We start from the raw sequence: 16596 nt of genomic DNA on the forward strand, positions 1-16596 counted from the left end.
GGTTTAGAAGTCCGCGAGTTACGAAAATAATGGTTGCCACTATTTTGAAGGGTATAAAAATAGGTAAAACATCGGTAGATTTTCTCGATTTTAAATAGCAACAGAGTCGGGAGAATTCCCGATATATTGATGTATGAATCATGTAAGTGGGCCTTATATGGGAGCTATGGTTAATTAATGACCGAACTCAACACAATTTTGAGTTGTGATTTCTTTTAATATAATGCTTAATTATGGCGAATGGTTGGTCAAATAATGGACCGATTTCAACCAATTTCAATACTTTGACCGAAAAAAACGCCTATACCCAATTTTGTGGAAATATCTTCCAGAATGGTCAGACGCATTGTGGTCTAAAATCTCAATATAGCCGGAAAAAAGTAATATTTTTAAATATTTCAAAAGCTATTTTTTTGTATGGTATTAATTAATTTCAATATCCGAATATACTTTGCAGCATACAACAATTTACCTTAAACCGGACTTAATACACGATTGATTTTAAAATATGTGTTAAAAGTTCTAACATATTAAACTTTATTTATTAATTTTGTTATTTCTATTTAATTAAATATTAATCCCAGCCTTGCCATTATTGTGAATTAATTTGACTTTTGTATTTATATTCTACAATGTAAAATTAATTTGTATTCTACATATTTAAATGGAGAGTTTTTTGGTTGAGAACTTCCAAATGAAATAAGTTAACTGCTTATAATTATTCCTGATTTGTAGCTGAACAAGCCCGGACATCTCAACCAGAAGACTCAAATCATCTCAGAAATTTAAATAAAATCTCTGTTAAATAACATGTAAGTTATTGGAATTAGTGAATGGTAAATCGATTACGATTATGGTCGAAAATCGATTTTCAGGGCCTAAAAACGATTATTTCGTGATCGATTATATACTCCGATTTTTATGCTGAAATCGATTTTTGATAACGATTAATCGAAATAGAAATAAAATTCCGGAATTTTTAGTATTGTCTACGTTTTTTGCTTTCATTAAAATTTGCAATATATTAATCTTCAGCTGACATCGGAAAATATTCCCGGAGGACCTCATTTTTTAATGCGAAATTTTTTCAACCTTAAGAAATTTTTATAAAAAGTGTTACGAAATTTTTTCCAGAAAATTGTTGTCAAATGTTTGCCGTTACGGTTTATAAAATGAGCACCTCAACATAAATGAGTTATAATACTCTTCAAAAATATCATTTTAATCCGTGATTATAGCGTATATGGGTCATTTGCTATAGTTTCCAAAAATGCAGGTCGATTATTAAAAAATCGATTATTGGATTCGATTAATCGACTGTAAAAATCGAAATGAAAATGGTTGATCGAAAAGTCGAAAATCGATTATTAGCTTTTCATACCATTCACTAATTGGAATCAAACTACAATTGGTATCTTTCATTTCTCTTTCCCTATAAGAACCAGTCCCACTCGTGTTTCCTAAGAAACAATTTATTCCCAAATATCTCCTCTACAACCAATCCCTGGTTTCTCTCTTTTATTTTAGGAAAAGATCGCCTTTGATCTTTGTCCTATCAATCTTATTGTATATCTTATACAGTTAATTACCCCTAATTCATAATTATTCACTAATTAAATCTCTATTAGTGAATTTTAATAAAGTTAGTAATACAAGCACTAACATTTATTCAATATGATTAAATGAATTACTTTTATAAAATATAAACAAATGTTTGACCAGCAACAGTACAACGACCCTCCTAAATTATAAAACCCTTACAGAGGAAAACGCATTTTGTATGAATGGAACTGTATATGTTTGCATGCAACGCCTTTTACTAGTCAGGCAGTAATACATACATATAGAATTCATACAATAACGGAAATATTGCGGATTTGTATTGATTTCCGGTAGACAGCTTTAGTTTTGTTATCGTTGTATGCCAGTTCTGTAGACTCGCAGCAACAGCAGCAGCTCTAAGTGTTTATGAGCGAGTGTTTGTGTGTGAATTTGGATTAGTATTCAATACTTTTATTTATAGCGCTCATACATATGAGTATATACATACATATGTAGATGTATATGAATTGTATTTTTATTTTTGTTTAGGGAAAATATCCAGACATTTTAAAAATTCCATATTTTTTCTCACTCATTCTCTATTTTAGTTGTTTTTTTTTTCTTCTGGATGTTGTTGCAGTGTGTTTATTTTTTTGTAATTTTTTTTTTATTTCCTGCTCCCAATCGTGTATAAATACTTTATAATGCTTAAAGGCATGAAATACAGTTTAAACACACACAATCACAAGTGTATGTAGGCAAGTGTGTGCCAGTTTGAGTACCGGATGTTGTTCATGTTGCACATGCTGTAGAAAATTCATTTAGATCAAACCAATTTAAACCAACATACAACCAACCAGAGTAACCGAACAACGTTCGCACTAAACGCAAAATGCAGTTAAATTTACTTTTTTTTTCTTCATTATTAAAGAATCAACAGCAACAACCGACCAAACAAACAGCAATGGCAGAGCACTGGCAACATTTGTTAAGCAATTGGCTGGTAATGTAACTGTTTATTGAAAATGTTGCACAGACATGTGTACAGTTAGTTGCCTGCATGCAGATGTAAATATACAGTGTATTGTAGGAGTAGATTGGTTTGATTCCAAAAAAAAATCTGTGAAATTGTGAGATGTCAAGTTTTTGCAAATTTAAAAATTGATTTAAACAAATTGCTTAAATTTGAGAAAAAAGTTCCTAAAAATGTTTTTTTTTTTAATTTTGAATGGCTTTTACTATTTACTTGTTTTGTGCAATTTAATATCAAAGTTGTGCTTGTGTACTTGACATTTTGTGTTTAATAGTTTTATTTGTTTAAAATTGGTTTTTGTGTTTATTAATTTTACTCTTTTATTTGATGTTTTCGTTCTACTTAATATCGGAAATAATTATTATATTTCGGAAGTTAGCTTACAACAGCCACAACAACAAACAATTTGTCCTTGTGTTTTTATTTCGGTTTAAATGTGTTTTCTTTTATATTATTATTATTATTTAATGTCAATTCAAGGCTTTAACTCGCCTTTCAACTTTTGACATTTTAACTGATGTTTTATTTAGTTTGTGTGCAGCAATGTTTATGGGTATTTGTGTGTGTTATAAAATTGTTTTCCATGTTTTTTCTCAATTTTATTTCAAATTATTCAAGCGTAAACTTTGCCATCATAATGTTTTGGTGATGATGTTGATGATGATATTTAAATTGAGTTTTATATTTTAGGAAATTATTCATACTTAAAAGTACGGGTGTTTAAATTGCTTAATTTTTTTCTTGCATTTCGCTTTATTATTTTCAGTTTGTTCTGCTTCTTACTTCTTCATTAAAACTCTTGTGTTTAATGGCTGAAAGTAGCAGAGTACAACCTGCTGATTTACAAATTAAAATCTTTGCATGATTTGTTTTCGCATTATTGTTATAATTCTGCGACACACCAAATGTCAGAGCGTGTACTCAAACATAAATTAAATTTTATCAGGTGTGTTCGCTGGAACATTAAAAGTCATAGGGGTTACACAAAAATAATATTTTCTTTCTCTTACATTTGTACTTATAAAAATTTGTATTCCATCATAAAAAGTATATTTGTGTCAAAATCACGAAAATGATAAAACGAAAATCGTAAAATTTTTCAATTCTATGGAGATATTTTATTAAAAAATTTTAAGCAAAATGTCTAAATTTTGTTAGACGTTTCTCCACATAATTAATGATAACTCAAAAGGGGTTCGTCCGATATTATTAACATAAACTAAAAAAAATTGGAATTTACATAACCGTTTAATCCGTTTGTACACTGCGTTTTAATCGGCTCAGTAGTTTCGGAGTTAGAATAACAAATTGAAGCAAAAAAAATATATATTTTACCTGAAAATAGCTAATTTTTTTGTTTTAAAAAAATCATGAAAAATAGAAAACGGCAGAAATTATTCAGGTTTATTGCTTTATTGAAAGCCACATATAATAGAAATAAAATGAGATATCGATCATAAAAATCTATTGATTTTTTTCGAATTTATTCAAAATTAAATGAATTCGATCATTTTCACAAAATTTTAGTTTTTTGTTTGATATACATAAAATTGAGTAGTTAATTTTCTTCTTTCGATTGATTGAATTTTGAAAACATTTTTCCCATGCTATGTAAAAACTTTCAAATATATATTTTGTTTCAATCGGCTCAGTAGTTTCGGAGTTATAATAACAAGTTGAACAAAAAAAAATTATTTTTAATTAAAAATTGGAATTTTTTGTTTAAAAAAAAATCATGAAAAATAGGAAACAGCAGAAATTGTTCAGATTTATTACTTTATCTAATAGCCACATATAATAGGAATAAAACGAGATATCGATGATAAAAATCGATGGACTACTTTCGAATTTATTCACAATTAAGTGAAATCGCTCATTTTCACAAAATTGTATGTGCTTTCAAGTGGAAATTTTACATGTGTTTTGTCTCTGATCGTTATTTATTTTTAATCATAATACTTTACGAATATCTAATAATCCATTGCAACACTTCTGACAATGAGATTTTATTTTTCATTTAGACTCACCTGTCATGGGCAGAAAAATTCAGTCTTATGGTATGCGCTGGCCCATATTCACCAGCATTTAAGTCTCTTTTTCGACGATGTCGCTTCTGTTCGATATGTTTTTGATGGGCCTCATGTAAATGTGTACGATCGAAATTTGCTGCCTCCCAATGTTTTATAAATGGAGTTATTTTCTGTGTATGACCTGGAAAGACAAAAATAAAATTAAAATGAAAACGAAAACCAATAAATACCAAACTCAAACAAGCAATTGTAATTCAAATTGTATGCAGATACAAATGCCAACTGCATTAAAAACTAATAAAAGTAATTGAACAAAATATAACAATGAAAAAACAAAATACATTTCGATTTTCTTTAGATTTTGGCCAAATTCGTTTCAGTTTTGTTCATGCTACTATTTAGTATGGCAAAAAATTATAATTTTTTTGTTTGGTTAAACCGTAACATGGATACACGTAATACAATTTACATAAAATCAAACCTATTTACACACAAACAGAAACTAATGCACTTCGTAATAGACAAACCAACTACGTACATACTATACAATATTGTTTTACTTATAATCTTGGTTGCAAGTTTAACACACAGCATTGTTGGAAAAGAATTAAATGAATTAGTGCAAATAATGTTTATAATCAGTTCATGATTTTTTAACTGATCTATATGATTAAAAATAATCATACCATAATATGATTACGCTACAAACATCATGATTTAACACAACCGTATTATGGTTGAGGTTGAATCAAATTATGGTTGGGCTCAACTATAATACGATTGAGCTACAACCATATTATAGTCATATTAGCTTTCATGTTTTTAAATAGCTGAGATGGAATCATAACATGGTTGGGCATAATAATATTATGATTGTGCTACTATTATAATATGATCATTTTATCATAATACGCTTACCAAGGGATTAGATTATGGTTAAGTGGATCATATTATGATATTTTAGAATGCTACGCATTAGTAATAATATGGTCATATACGAACCATAAAATAATTTGATAACAACCAACAAATCCATTATTTTTGCATTTTTTAATGCAATTGTTTATTTTAAGAACCAGCCAAACAACAAATTATTATACTACTAACCTAAAAATTACTATTTCAAAATTCATATGAATTTTATCTATTTGTGTAACTGTTTGATAAACATTAAACATTTTTTATCTACATTAACATGATATAAAAAATAATATAAACTTTGCACTTGACTGGTTTCTAAAATAAACAACCATCACCATAGTAAATATCTTTGGAAATTTTCTAATTTTATTAGGAATTTCAAAATTAAAATGACAAATGAACTTTTTAAAGACTTTAAATTTTATGCAAATATCAAAATGGTCCTAACATACTCGAATAGACCATTGAAAGTTATTTAAAAAAATGTTATTATAATTTTTTTATCCAAAAAAATAAAATATTTTTTTTTTCAATATATCAACCTGTTTCGAAACTATATTTAAAAATTGCGGTATCGGGAAAAAAAGTAAAAAAATATTTTAGAAAATTATGACTTTAAAATATCGATTTTGTGGGAGAGGTTTTTATTCCAAAATGACCCGAAAAAAATGTTATCGTAAATAACAATATTTGCCGTATAGCCTAAGTATACATATTTGTTCTGAAATAACGATTCGTCATCATACACTTGTTCTACAGTGCATTCTGCTTCCGTTGTAGGCCATTGGCAGATTTTCCATATCCAACCAAGTAGGGTTTAAGAGCTTTTAAATCTTTTATTTTTTTCATATTTATTGAGACCTACAACATTTATGAAAAAAAAATAGATTAAGGCCTAGTAATACATAGGCATAAACCAGTCAAGCGCTGTCACTTGACTTCTTTCTGCACTAAACATAGATTTCTCGGCCTGCTTCACCATAATAGGGGCGTATTTTTTTTCATTAGACGATGCATTTACCTTTACAAAACAGTAATAGCCCAATAACTCAATTTTGGATTTTTTGTTGCTTGACCGGTTTTTGAAATAATCGATTTAATTGCTGTCACTGTTTATGACACTTTTCGATTATGTTCACAATCGTGTTTTTTCTTTGCATGTGATAATTTTCAACTGACTGTTATTCATTCAAAGTTAATTTTACTATTTTAAATACTCGTATTATTTGACAGAATTTTTAAATTGAATTCCTTTAAATTACTGCCTTGTCGTAGAGTACTTACTTGTATTATGCATGTTAACTTGTATTATTGTTATTATTGTTGTAGTTAGCATGGCTTTTTGTAAAATACCGCATTGACCACAACTTGAGACATTCATTTATTTAGATGTTCAACGGCCAGAAGAAGTAAAAGCGCTGAGAGCAGAAAGCAAAACTGCTACATTGTGTCGGCCATACAACTCGGTCAAAATTCTATTCATACATACATACGTTATATATGAATAAGGCAGCAGATACAGTAAATAGTTGGCAGTGTGTATGTTTGTGTACAGTTGGGAGAGTGTGTAATGTAACTATTATGTGGTATTGTTGTGGTACTTGCACACAATTTGTTCACGATTGTAATTGCAGCATTGAATACACACAAATACTCATTCTTAGATATAGACATATACATAGAAGTAGATAATGCAAAATATGTTGCTGCAAATTTTGTTGCGTTACATAGCCAACAGCAGCTTGTTACTGTAACTGTCGCTTCAATGACTGCAAACTTCATTTAATGTTTCTAAAACACAAGCCCTTTAAAAATGATGTTGCAAATTACAATACAGGCTGCAAGTGACCGAGTGTGCGTCTGTCCATGAGTCTGGCTGACGGTTGCTAATAAAACATGCAAGACTTTGGTGACCGACATTTTCAGTTCTAAGCATACAAATGGAGAGAAACAGCAGAACAACAGAAACATAAAACACAAACCAGACATTTGTTCTTTTTTTTATTTTTTTGAAATGAAATGAAATGGTGATTATAAGTAGTCGTTTATACACTGAGAAAATGTCAATTCATGTGAGCCTGTGCATGGTTCTGTGGGAGTGTATGTTTGGGGGGTTCTCTGTGAATTTGCACTTGACTTCACTTGTGCATGATTTCGAATGCACTTGACCGAGCACAGATAAAGAGTCAAAGCATGTTGAATAATATCACCACCATCATTATCATCTTTGTCATCATGCTCATCTTGATAACAAACATTAAACTTATGATAATGGCAATGATGATGATGGTAATAATGAAGTTAGAATTATTAAAGGTGAGCATTAGATAAATTTTCATGTTGTAGTTGTTAGTCGGTATGTTAACGGTATTTTATCATATAATGTTCAGTGATTGGAAAATTTAGCTAAATTGTCATTTATTGATGTTCACATATTTGTTTTCTATATCTAATGATATGTGCATGTACATTTATTAGGGTGTTCCTGATTGTTTGGAGTCAAAAAATTGAAATGAAACTTTACTTTAAAACAGGGACCGTAACGGTTAAAGTGAAAAAATTATTTTATAATACCAAATAGGTGACTTTAAAAATAAAAATTATTCTAAAACAGTTATTGAATAAAATAAAAGTTCGCATGAAACTCTAAATAGCCGTCATAAAAAACTCATTTGAGGAGTTTTATATTTTTCTGTCTTATAATAAAATTCATTTGAAGAGTTTTATTTTTCCCTTCAGAAAATAAAACACATTTTATGTAAAGTTTTCCTTGCATTGCAAGTGAATAAACAAATAAATTACTACAAACATTATATCAGATAGACTCAATACAGAAGGATACTGGAAAAAAAGTAGAAAATAAACGAAAAAAGTTTTATTTTCTGACGGGAAAAATAAAACTCCTCAAATGAGTTCTTTTTTATGACGAGAAAAATAAAACTCCTCAAATGAGTATTTTTTATGACGGCTATTTAAAACACTTTTTTTGAGAGTTTCATACGAAGTTTTATTTTTACGTTGAAAAATAACTACTAACTGTATAGTTGAGATCATTTTAATATCACCATTGATTCTGATAGAGCACGTTAATACAAACCCATTGGTATATAAAAATATAGATCTTCGTTGACTCAAACATGGATTTAAAATTTTCTGGATAATCGTTATTTACGCTCCCAGCTTTAAAATACTGGATCAAATAATAAAATTTTTTCACAGGTTTTTAAAATTATTTATAATTCTTCAAAGGAATAATATACAACTTTGATATCAAATCTTTTTCCGAGTCCAATTCTATCTGAATGTTTATGATTTTTCACGAAAATTTTAGATTTTTTTGTGACACTTTTTGATGATACAAATTTAAAAGGGTTAAATTTATGCAATGAGTCAGTTTACCAACGGCTGGTGCTAGAACAAACATTTTGACAAATTGTATTTTAAAAAGACATAAACTTTCATATATGATGTGAAAATTTACTACTTTTTTTAGGTGCATGCCAAATATATGTATATACATAATATATATATGTGTATGTATCTGACTTGACTTCCGTTTCCGTTAAATTCATTAACAAATATTTACATTATGTACATTAGATTGCTTTAAAGCTGTTATGCTTAATACACCTTGTTTGCTTTACCCCACCAACTTTAAATTTGTTATTCCAGAGTAGGTTATAGTATCAAGTAATGATTTTTCCATACAAATTAAATTTTATTTTTTAAAACATTTAAACCCTTTAAGAGAAATGACCTCATTTAATCATGAGATTAGCACGTTTTGAACAATTGAAACAAATTTTTCGCAAGTTATTTGTTGCACAAACATAATGCCAAATAATTTTCTCATGAAAAATGTATTCATTCAAAATCGCGCTTCTCTCAAAAATTACAAAACAATCCTAAAATTTTGACATTTTAAGAAACTAAATTAAATTCTTGTTTTGCTCCCCCTAAAATACTTTTCTTGAATATATACGTACAATTCTGTATCTAATCAGATAAAGTACTTAATCATATTACATGTAATTGTAGATGACACTTTTACTCATGTTCTATTTTCTCTTTTGGATTGACAAAAAAAAAACATAAAGAAAAAAACAGCAACAACAAGCAATGCAACAAAAAAAAACGGAAAATAATTTATAACTTTCGTGACAATTGCCACAGGTGGTTCACATTTGTCAAAGACAAACAAATTTGAGCAAAAAAAAAAAGATGTCTTCTGTTTTATTTTATTTTTTCATCTATTTTTAACTTTTCTTTATTTGTTAGATTTATCTGTTTATGTAGACATATCAGTTCATGTTTGTTTAACCATTCCAGAGATAAAAATCACGAGGCCCTAACATCGCATCCGTGCTTCAAGATCCAATTCACATTTGAGCCTGTATATTTAAAAAAATGTTTTAGAAATCATATGCCATTGAATAAATGCATAGAAGGGTATGTGAGAGAATTGACACATATGATATAATAAAAAAAATACATCAATAAATTACGTTTTTTACCACAGCCTTAGGATTTTGGCTCTCAGCTACATATCTAGTCGTCATCTATGGCCTCTGCCCTATATTCAAAATTATCCAATACTCATTCCAATTTCCCTTGATTTATAATTGCTTTTCTTGATCTTTTGTATTTGAGCAATGATTACACTATTCAGAAAAAGAATAGAAAACTTAACTTATGAAAAATATTCCTGCTAAATAAGGCCTTATAAAAGGCCTCTTTATTCCTTCCATTTACCGCTGGCTGTTGTTCATACCACTTTTTGTATCAATGTATGAGCGTTTTGTATTTTTCGTTGTTTATAAAATAAAATGTCGTTGACATTTTTCATTGAATTTTCTTATTTGACAAGATGGTACGTAAGTATACGTGGGTACGTAGGTACGCATTTTAAATAAATTTATCATCGCACACATCATCGCCATCACCACCGTCACCATTATCATCGTCATCTTCTCGAACATGAACATGAGTGACAAACAAAACAAAACCGTACCGTACCAAACCAACCATAGAATCCACCCACCAACGTCAGTCACATCACCAAAAGATACAAAGATAAACGAACAAATGAACGACATCAACATGCTACAAGAAGTAACAAAGCGTAACTTGCAACATGTTTGAATTTTTTTTAGCAAACAGACAAAACAACAACAGCAAACCGAAAGAAAAGTCATAATTAATTAAGTTTCTACATTTAATTAAACAGTTAGGAAAAATAAATAAAATTTTAATCGAAAGTAATTATAATGAGTAACAGAAATACATATATGCACCCCATTGTTGGCAATTGCTATTGAATTATACAAATACAATGTTCCCATGTCAGTCCGTTTTAGGTACCGGAACCAATCGGGACTGTTGGGACTACCTACACGCAGAGAAAAAATATAGTTGGGCATTGTTACTGTAACCATTTCAATATTGTTACAAGTTTTTTAACTATATTATAGTCACAGTAACCATTTACATGATTGTGGTAACCAAATATGGTTAATTTACAATTCACATGATTGTATCAACCATATATATGGTTACAGTAAACAAATATATGTTTGTGACAACCATTCATATGATGAAGGACTTATCATATTTATGATAAAATTATTCATCATAAATATGGTTGCCACAAACATATATTTGTTTACTATAACCATATATATGGCTGATACAATCATGTGAATCATAAATTAACCATATTATGGTTACCACAATCATGTAAATAGTTACTGTGACAATAATATTGTTAAAAATCTTGTAACAATATTGAAATGGTTACAGTAACCATGCCCAATTATATTTTTTCTCTGCGTGTACAATAGCAAAAAACGTGGTACAACTAGACATTTTTGTAGTGCAACTGAACCTGACATTTTTATCTAATAAGTGCTCAAATTTCAGTTTGAAATTATTTCATGATCAATCGTGATTCTTGTCAGAAACATGATTGACTACAAATTGAAATTAAAGATTAATTTTTCTAATTAAACTTTCATTTACACAGCTTTTTGAAGATTTGAGTCGAATTTTCATATAAATAATCGATTTTTGGTCAGAAATATGAATGATCGCAAATAGAGCTTCTGTTCCAACTGAAACATTTATTTACAAAGTCATTGACGATTAAATATTAAATCGAAATTTTTTATGAAAACATGATTTGTGGTCAGGAATAATATCTTCCCAATTAAAGTCTGATTTATAAATTTTGAATCGAATTTTAATTTTGGGCAAAAATATGAGTGATCACAAATTGAATGATCTTACAAAGTTTAGCACGATGAACGATTTTGTTTGGGGATTTTCATATGTAATGTAAAAGGTCTGTTATCGATGAATAAACATATTTTTTAATATTTATGTAAAAAGTCCATTTTGGGTTCGAAATTTTTTTAGTGCGAAGTTTTTGATTCTTATGTAGCATTTTTAAAGATCTACTTTACTGCTCTAGTAGAGCTCTGTTTTCATCCAATTGCATTTGCATATTTAATACTAAAATTTATGGTCATAGACAGATTTCAATTGCACATAACAAAAATATGTACAGATATAAAATTAAAAATTTCATTTACTTTCAAATAAAATCAATGTACATTTTAGAAATTATAAACTCTCAAAAATGTACAACATGTTTAATTTACTCTCTAATAACCACATCGACATTAAAATTTATAATTTTCATACTTAATATTTTCACGCATACGAATACACATAAATACCACAGCAGTTAAGCAAGTAGTCAATGTATCCCTTATATAGACAGTAATTTTCACTAATGTCTGACAACTTGTGAAGTCAATTGGTTACTTTATACATCCCAGGTAAACTAGTATAAAGACAATTGTCACTTAAGTGTATTCAAATTGTGTTGATATAATTCTCAATCATATTATTATATTTTTGCTTAATATACTGATATTTCATTTAACCTATAGTGAAGGTAATTGCCACTCTATTGTCTCTATGTAACCTAAAGTGTAGTGTATTGTGTACTGCACTTTAGAAACAAGTTACATTTCTCAACAAAAGTAATCTATTTGGAGATGTCGAAGGATGATGGTTTCGGTCATATATGACTGTCTAAGAGATGTCTTTTTAAAATCACTAGTTCGGTACAGTATCCTAGAACTGCTGGGACATAGTTAATATGTTTGAGTGGGAGTGTGTAAACTTACATTAAAATATTCCATTGACAACATGACATATTTTACATGACCAAATAATAACAGTGTGAGAGGATTTATAAATTTGTATTGACCAAACTGAAAAAAAAAACTAAATGAAAGTGTAAATTTATTTAACTCATCATAAAGTTTGAAGGTAAATTTAGCAGTGTTTCCTAATCTTTATTATGTAATTGCCAGATCCTAACAATAAATTTGGCTATTCGTTGCATTATTGCAATCAAAATTGTTATGATTGCTTGTTATAGGAAATATTAAATTTCTGGGCCTTACAAATAAGCAAGGTTTTCAACCTTTACCGAAGTAATTTCAAATACCGTTACCACTAAAATATTGTTACCTATATTTTATAAATAATTTAAATTATTTGTATTTTTTGTAAATTTATTCATATTTTAATTTAAGATGAAATTACCTTTATCATTAAAATACCGTTACCGAATTAACTGCAATTACCTTTACTGCTAAATTACAGTTATCGTAATAATACAAATTAGCGTTAACGTTCGAATCGGTTAGCTAACCATGCAAATCAGTTTTGGGAATGGCTACTGCATAAAATTGTTTATATAAAAAATTGTCAATGTCAATTAATTAATTTTACAGCCAACCGCGTCATATACAGTCAATTTAAAAAATAAATTTCCAAAAAAAATAATGTTTTGTGTAAACATGTTGACAAAAAATTGTTTACAAATAGGGCAAGTTTTTCACTTGTTTTTTATAAAATAAATAATTTTTTACTAATACTTGATTAAAAATGCATAAAATATTATTTTTGATGTGCCTTAGATTTGTCGTCTGTTGAAGGCAAAATTATTTTTTGTCAAATCATTTTTTTTATAAAGTTTTAATTTTGTTTACAAAATATACTTTTTTTATGTAGTAAATTAAGCTAATTTTATTTTGAAAGCTGGAAAGAAATTGTATTGTAACCATATTTTGTATAAGAATTAAATTATCCTGATTTTTTCTGCATATATTCCCGTTTTTTTACCTTTTTAACATATATTTATTTGTTTTGTGCATATTTAAATTTGCCCTGTTTGACATGATGCTGCAAAAATTAGCAAACCAGTATTTTATGAAATTTATTTATTATCAATTTACATTAGGTTGAAACTTATTGTGCACTTTGATGTTTTAATATATAATAATAAACCCAGAAAATAAATATAAATTTGATCTGGAAAAACTTAAATAAATTCGAACAACGATTTCAAACAATCCACCAAAAAACAGTGATCAACTGATAAAAATAAAAAAATAAGTCTTTATTTTTTTATTAATTGTTATTGATTGATGCTTTTTGCTACTGTAAACCTTTGCTACTTTCATACACATAATATGTACATAATTGTATTAAGTATATACATACAGTTCCCAGATTTTCTGCAGTCCCAGATTTTTTGCAGTCAAAATAATAGCACCATCGTAAGAAATTGTCGAAAAAATATAGAATATTCATGTTTTCGTTTTAAAAAATCGCCATAAAATTATAATTTGAATCTATTTATATCGAAATGAATAAGTAACAAAAAAAGTGGTACAGTTTAAAAAATAATGATTTCTGAACACACAAATTAGCTTAATTCAGAATAAAACAATTTATAGATATTTAGAAATGATTTTAAAAAACATTGCGTTGAAATAAAAATATAAATTGCAGTTATTCGACTATTAAATTGACCATTACAAGAACAAAATTTAAATTATTTAAATCCTAGAAAAGTTTCACCAATAACAATATAACATACTCTATTAAAGGTAAAATTTCCGAAGTCGCCAAAACACTTGTTGGTCAAATAATTAAACAAATTATATTATTTAATATCAGACTTCTATAGAATGTCCTCCGAATCCAATTTCAACCAAAATTTAAGATAATATATTCATCTTATCTTACAAACAAACAGATTTTAAAATTATAGTTTGATTGTGGTTTAAGAATATATTGAACTTGCTGTTCCGGCAAACTTTGTTCTGCCATAGCTCACACAAAGTTTGAAGACTCCCACTATAATAGTAATCCAGATATACAATAATACATTTTTGCTTTGTATGGGAGGTGCCATGCCCATTGTACCTATATAGATCAATTGTGAATCTAAACCATCCAGGGATCCACTCAAACACACACAACAAATTTCATCGAAATCCGCCCAGCCTTTAAGGAGGAGTTCAGTTACTAACATACGTACAGAAGAATTATATTTATAAAAGATATGTGGAATAAATAATTCAAATGCTTGATAAAATCATACTTAAATATAGAATGATCTATGGAATGATAAATTGATATAAATTTGGGTTTCAAGTTAAAAGTTCAATGTCGTGGCACAGAATGCGATATCCCCAAACACAATTTTATTAAAAATAGATGGAAAATCATCACAAAAAGGGTAAAAGGAAACCAAAAATATTTAATAATTTATTTTGGGGAATGAAAAAAAAAATATTTGGCATACAAGTTCGATACTAAATTTTGAAAATTTTAGAATATTAAAGGGTCAGTCTCTTTTTTGCCAAAAAAAATACAAAAAAAAAGACAGCAATATTTTACTTTTATATAATGTAATTTTTCTTTAAAATTTGCATCTAATTTTCAAAATTATTTTTAAGGTTTGAAAGTTCATTGAATTAAGTATAAATTTATACAAAAACAACAAAAAGTAATTTAATAGTTTTTACGTAATACATAATATTATATAACAATATGAATGTCGTGGTGCTATTATTTTGACCGCAGCTGTATATATGTATGTAAAAAAGTTTGTTGCTGTACATATTATTACATACATACATAAAATAACAATAACAATATACAATAATACGAGTTTAAATGAAAGAATAATGACTACATTATTATTTCGCACCAATTCGACAGAGTGTGATGGCTTCATTAATTTCATACTTTTAACATTCATTTATGTTCGTTTGTTTTTGTGCGAAGCGATTGATGGTTTCGCTACATTTTCAATTTTCGCTACAAACGGTAAAAATTGTTGTTAATGATGACGATGATAATGATGATGTTGCTGTTGTTCATGTCGATGCCAAATACAGATGCCAATGTTGACGACATTGATGGCTGTGACGTTGCTGCTACTTTGTGTTATCACACTCGCAAACAAACCTACAAACATTTAGTATGTGATGTGTGTTTTTATGATGACGACGATAAGAAAGATAATTCTGCTGCTTGTGCTGGCTGCCACAACATTAACACAGATAAAACAGTAGCAAAATGTATCTGGGAATATGCACAGGAGTGTATGTGTGTGTGTTGGTGATTAAAAAATAAAATACCGCTGTCATACAAAATACATGCTCAAGTATTGTAAATATTCATTTAACGTCGCCGTTGTTGTTGTTGTGTATAATTTTTTACGATTAATTGCTGGCAGTCAATTAAATCAATTAATTATGTGCACGAGAACAGCTTCATGTGTGTACGTGTAATGCAAAAAATAATAACAAAATAAAAAAAATACAAATATAAAAGTGAAATAAAAACAATATAGGTATGTATGTATAAAAAAGAAAACAACAAAAAGGAATTACGAGATGAATATAAATCCCGTTTAATTTTCCCAATCACATTTGAACGTACACGAAAGCACACCGACATCTGTACAATAGCCCTGCCCTCCAAAAATAGATTTACTAAGGAGGATTTGTTCTTTTGATGCAAAAATCCGATTTCTTCAAAAATGTAGCGATATTTTGAGAAAATCTAAAGAAAATTATTTTTCATGTAAAGTAGCAAAGTAAATCGTTGTCTTAACGTGCAAACGCTCTAAGTCCATATTTTAAAATTTTACAGGAGAGACAAAAAACAATCAAACTTTTTTTTTGCGTAAACATT

The 16596-nt window shown here is 28.3% G+C and overlaps 1 protein-coding gene across 1 annotated transcript in view; it reads right to left on the bottom strand.

The window, feature by feature from the left end:
• Positions 1-16596, bottom strand: part of Kul (Kuzbanian-like) — a 238871-nt gene that overhangs the window by 107693 nt on the left and 114582 nt on the right. The window contains exon 2 of the mRNA XM_065498141.1: positions 4603-4786. Within this exon, the coding sequence (XP_065354213.1) occupies positions 4603-4786 (184 nt within the window). The remainder of the gene's footprint in view (positions 1-4602; positions 4787-16596) is intronic.

Source organism: Calliphora vicina, chromosome 1 (assembly GCF_958450345.1).
Source record: "Calliphora vicina chromosome 1, idCalVici1.1, whole genome shotgun sequence".
Lineage (NCBI taxonomy): Eukaryota > Metazoa > Arthropoda > Insecta > Diptera > Calliphoridae > Calliphora > Calliphora vicina.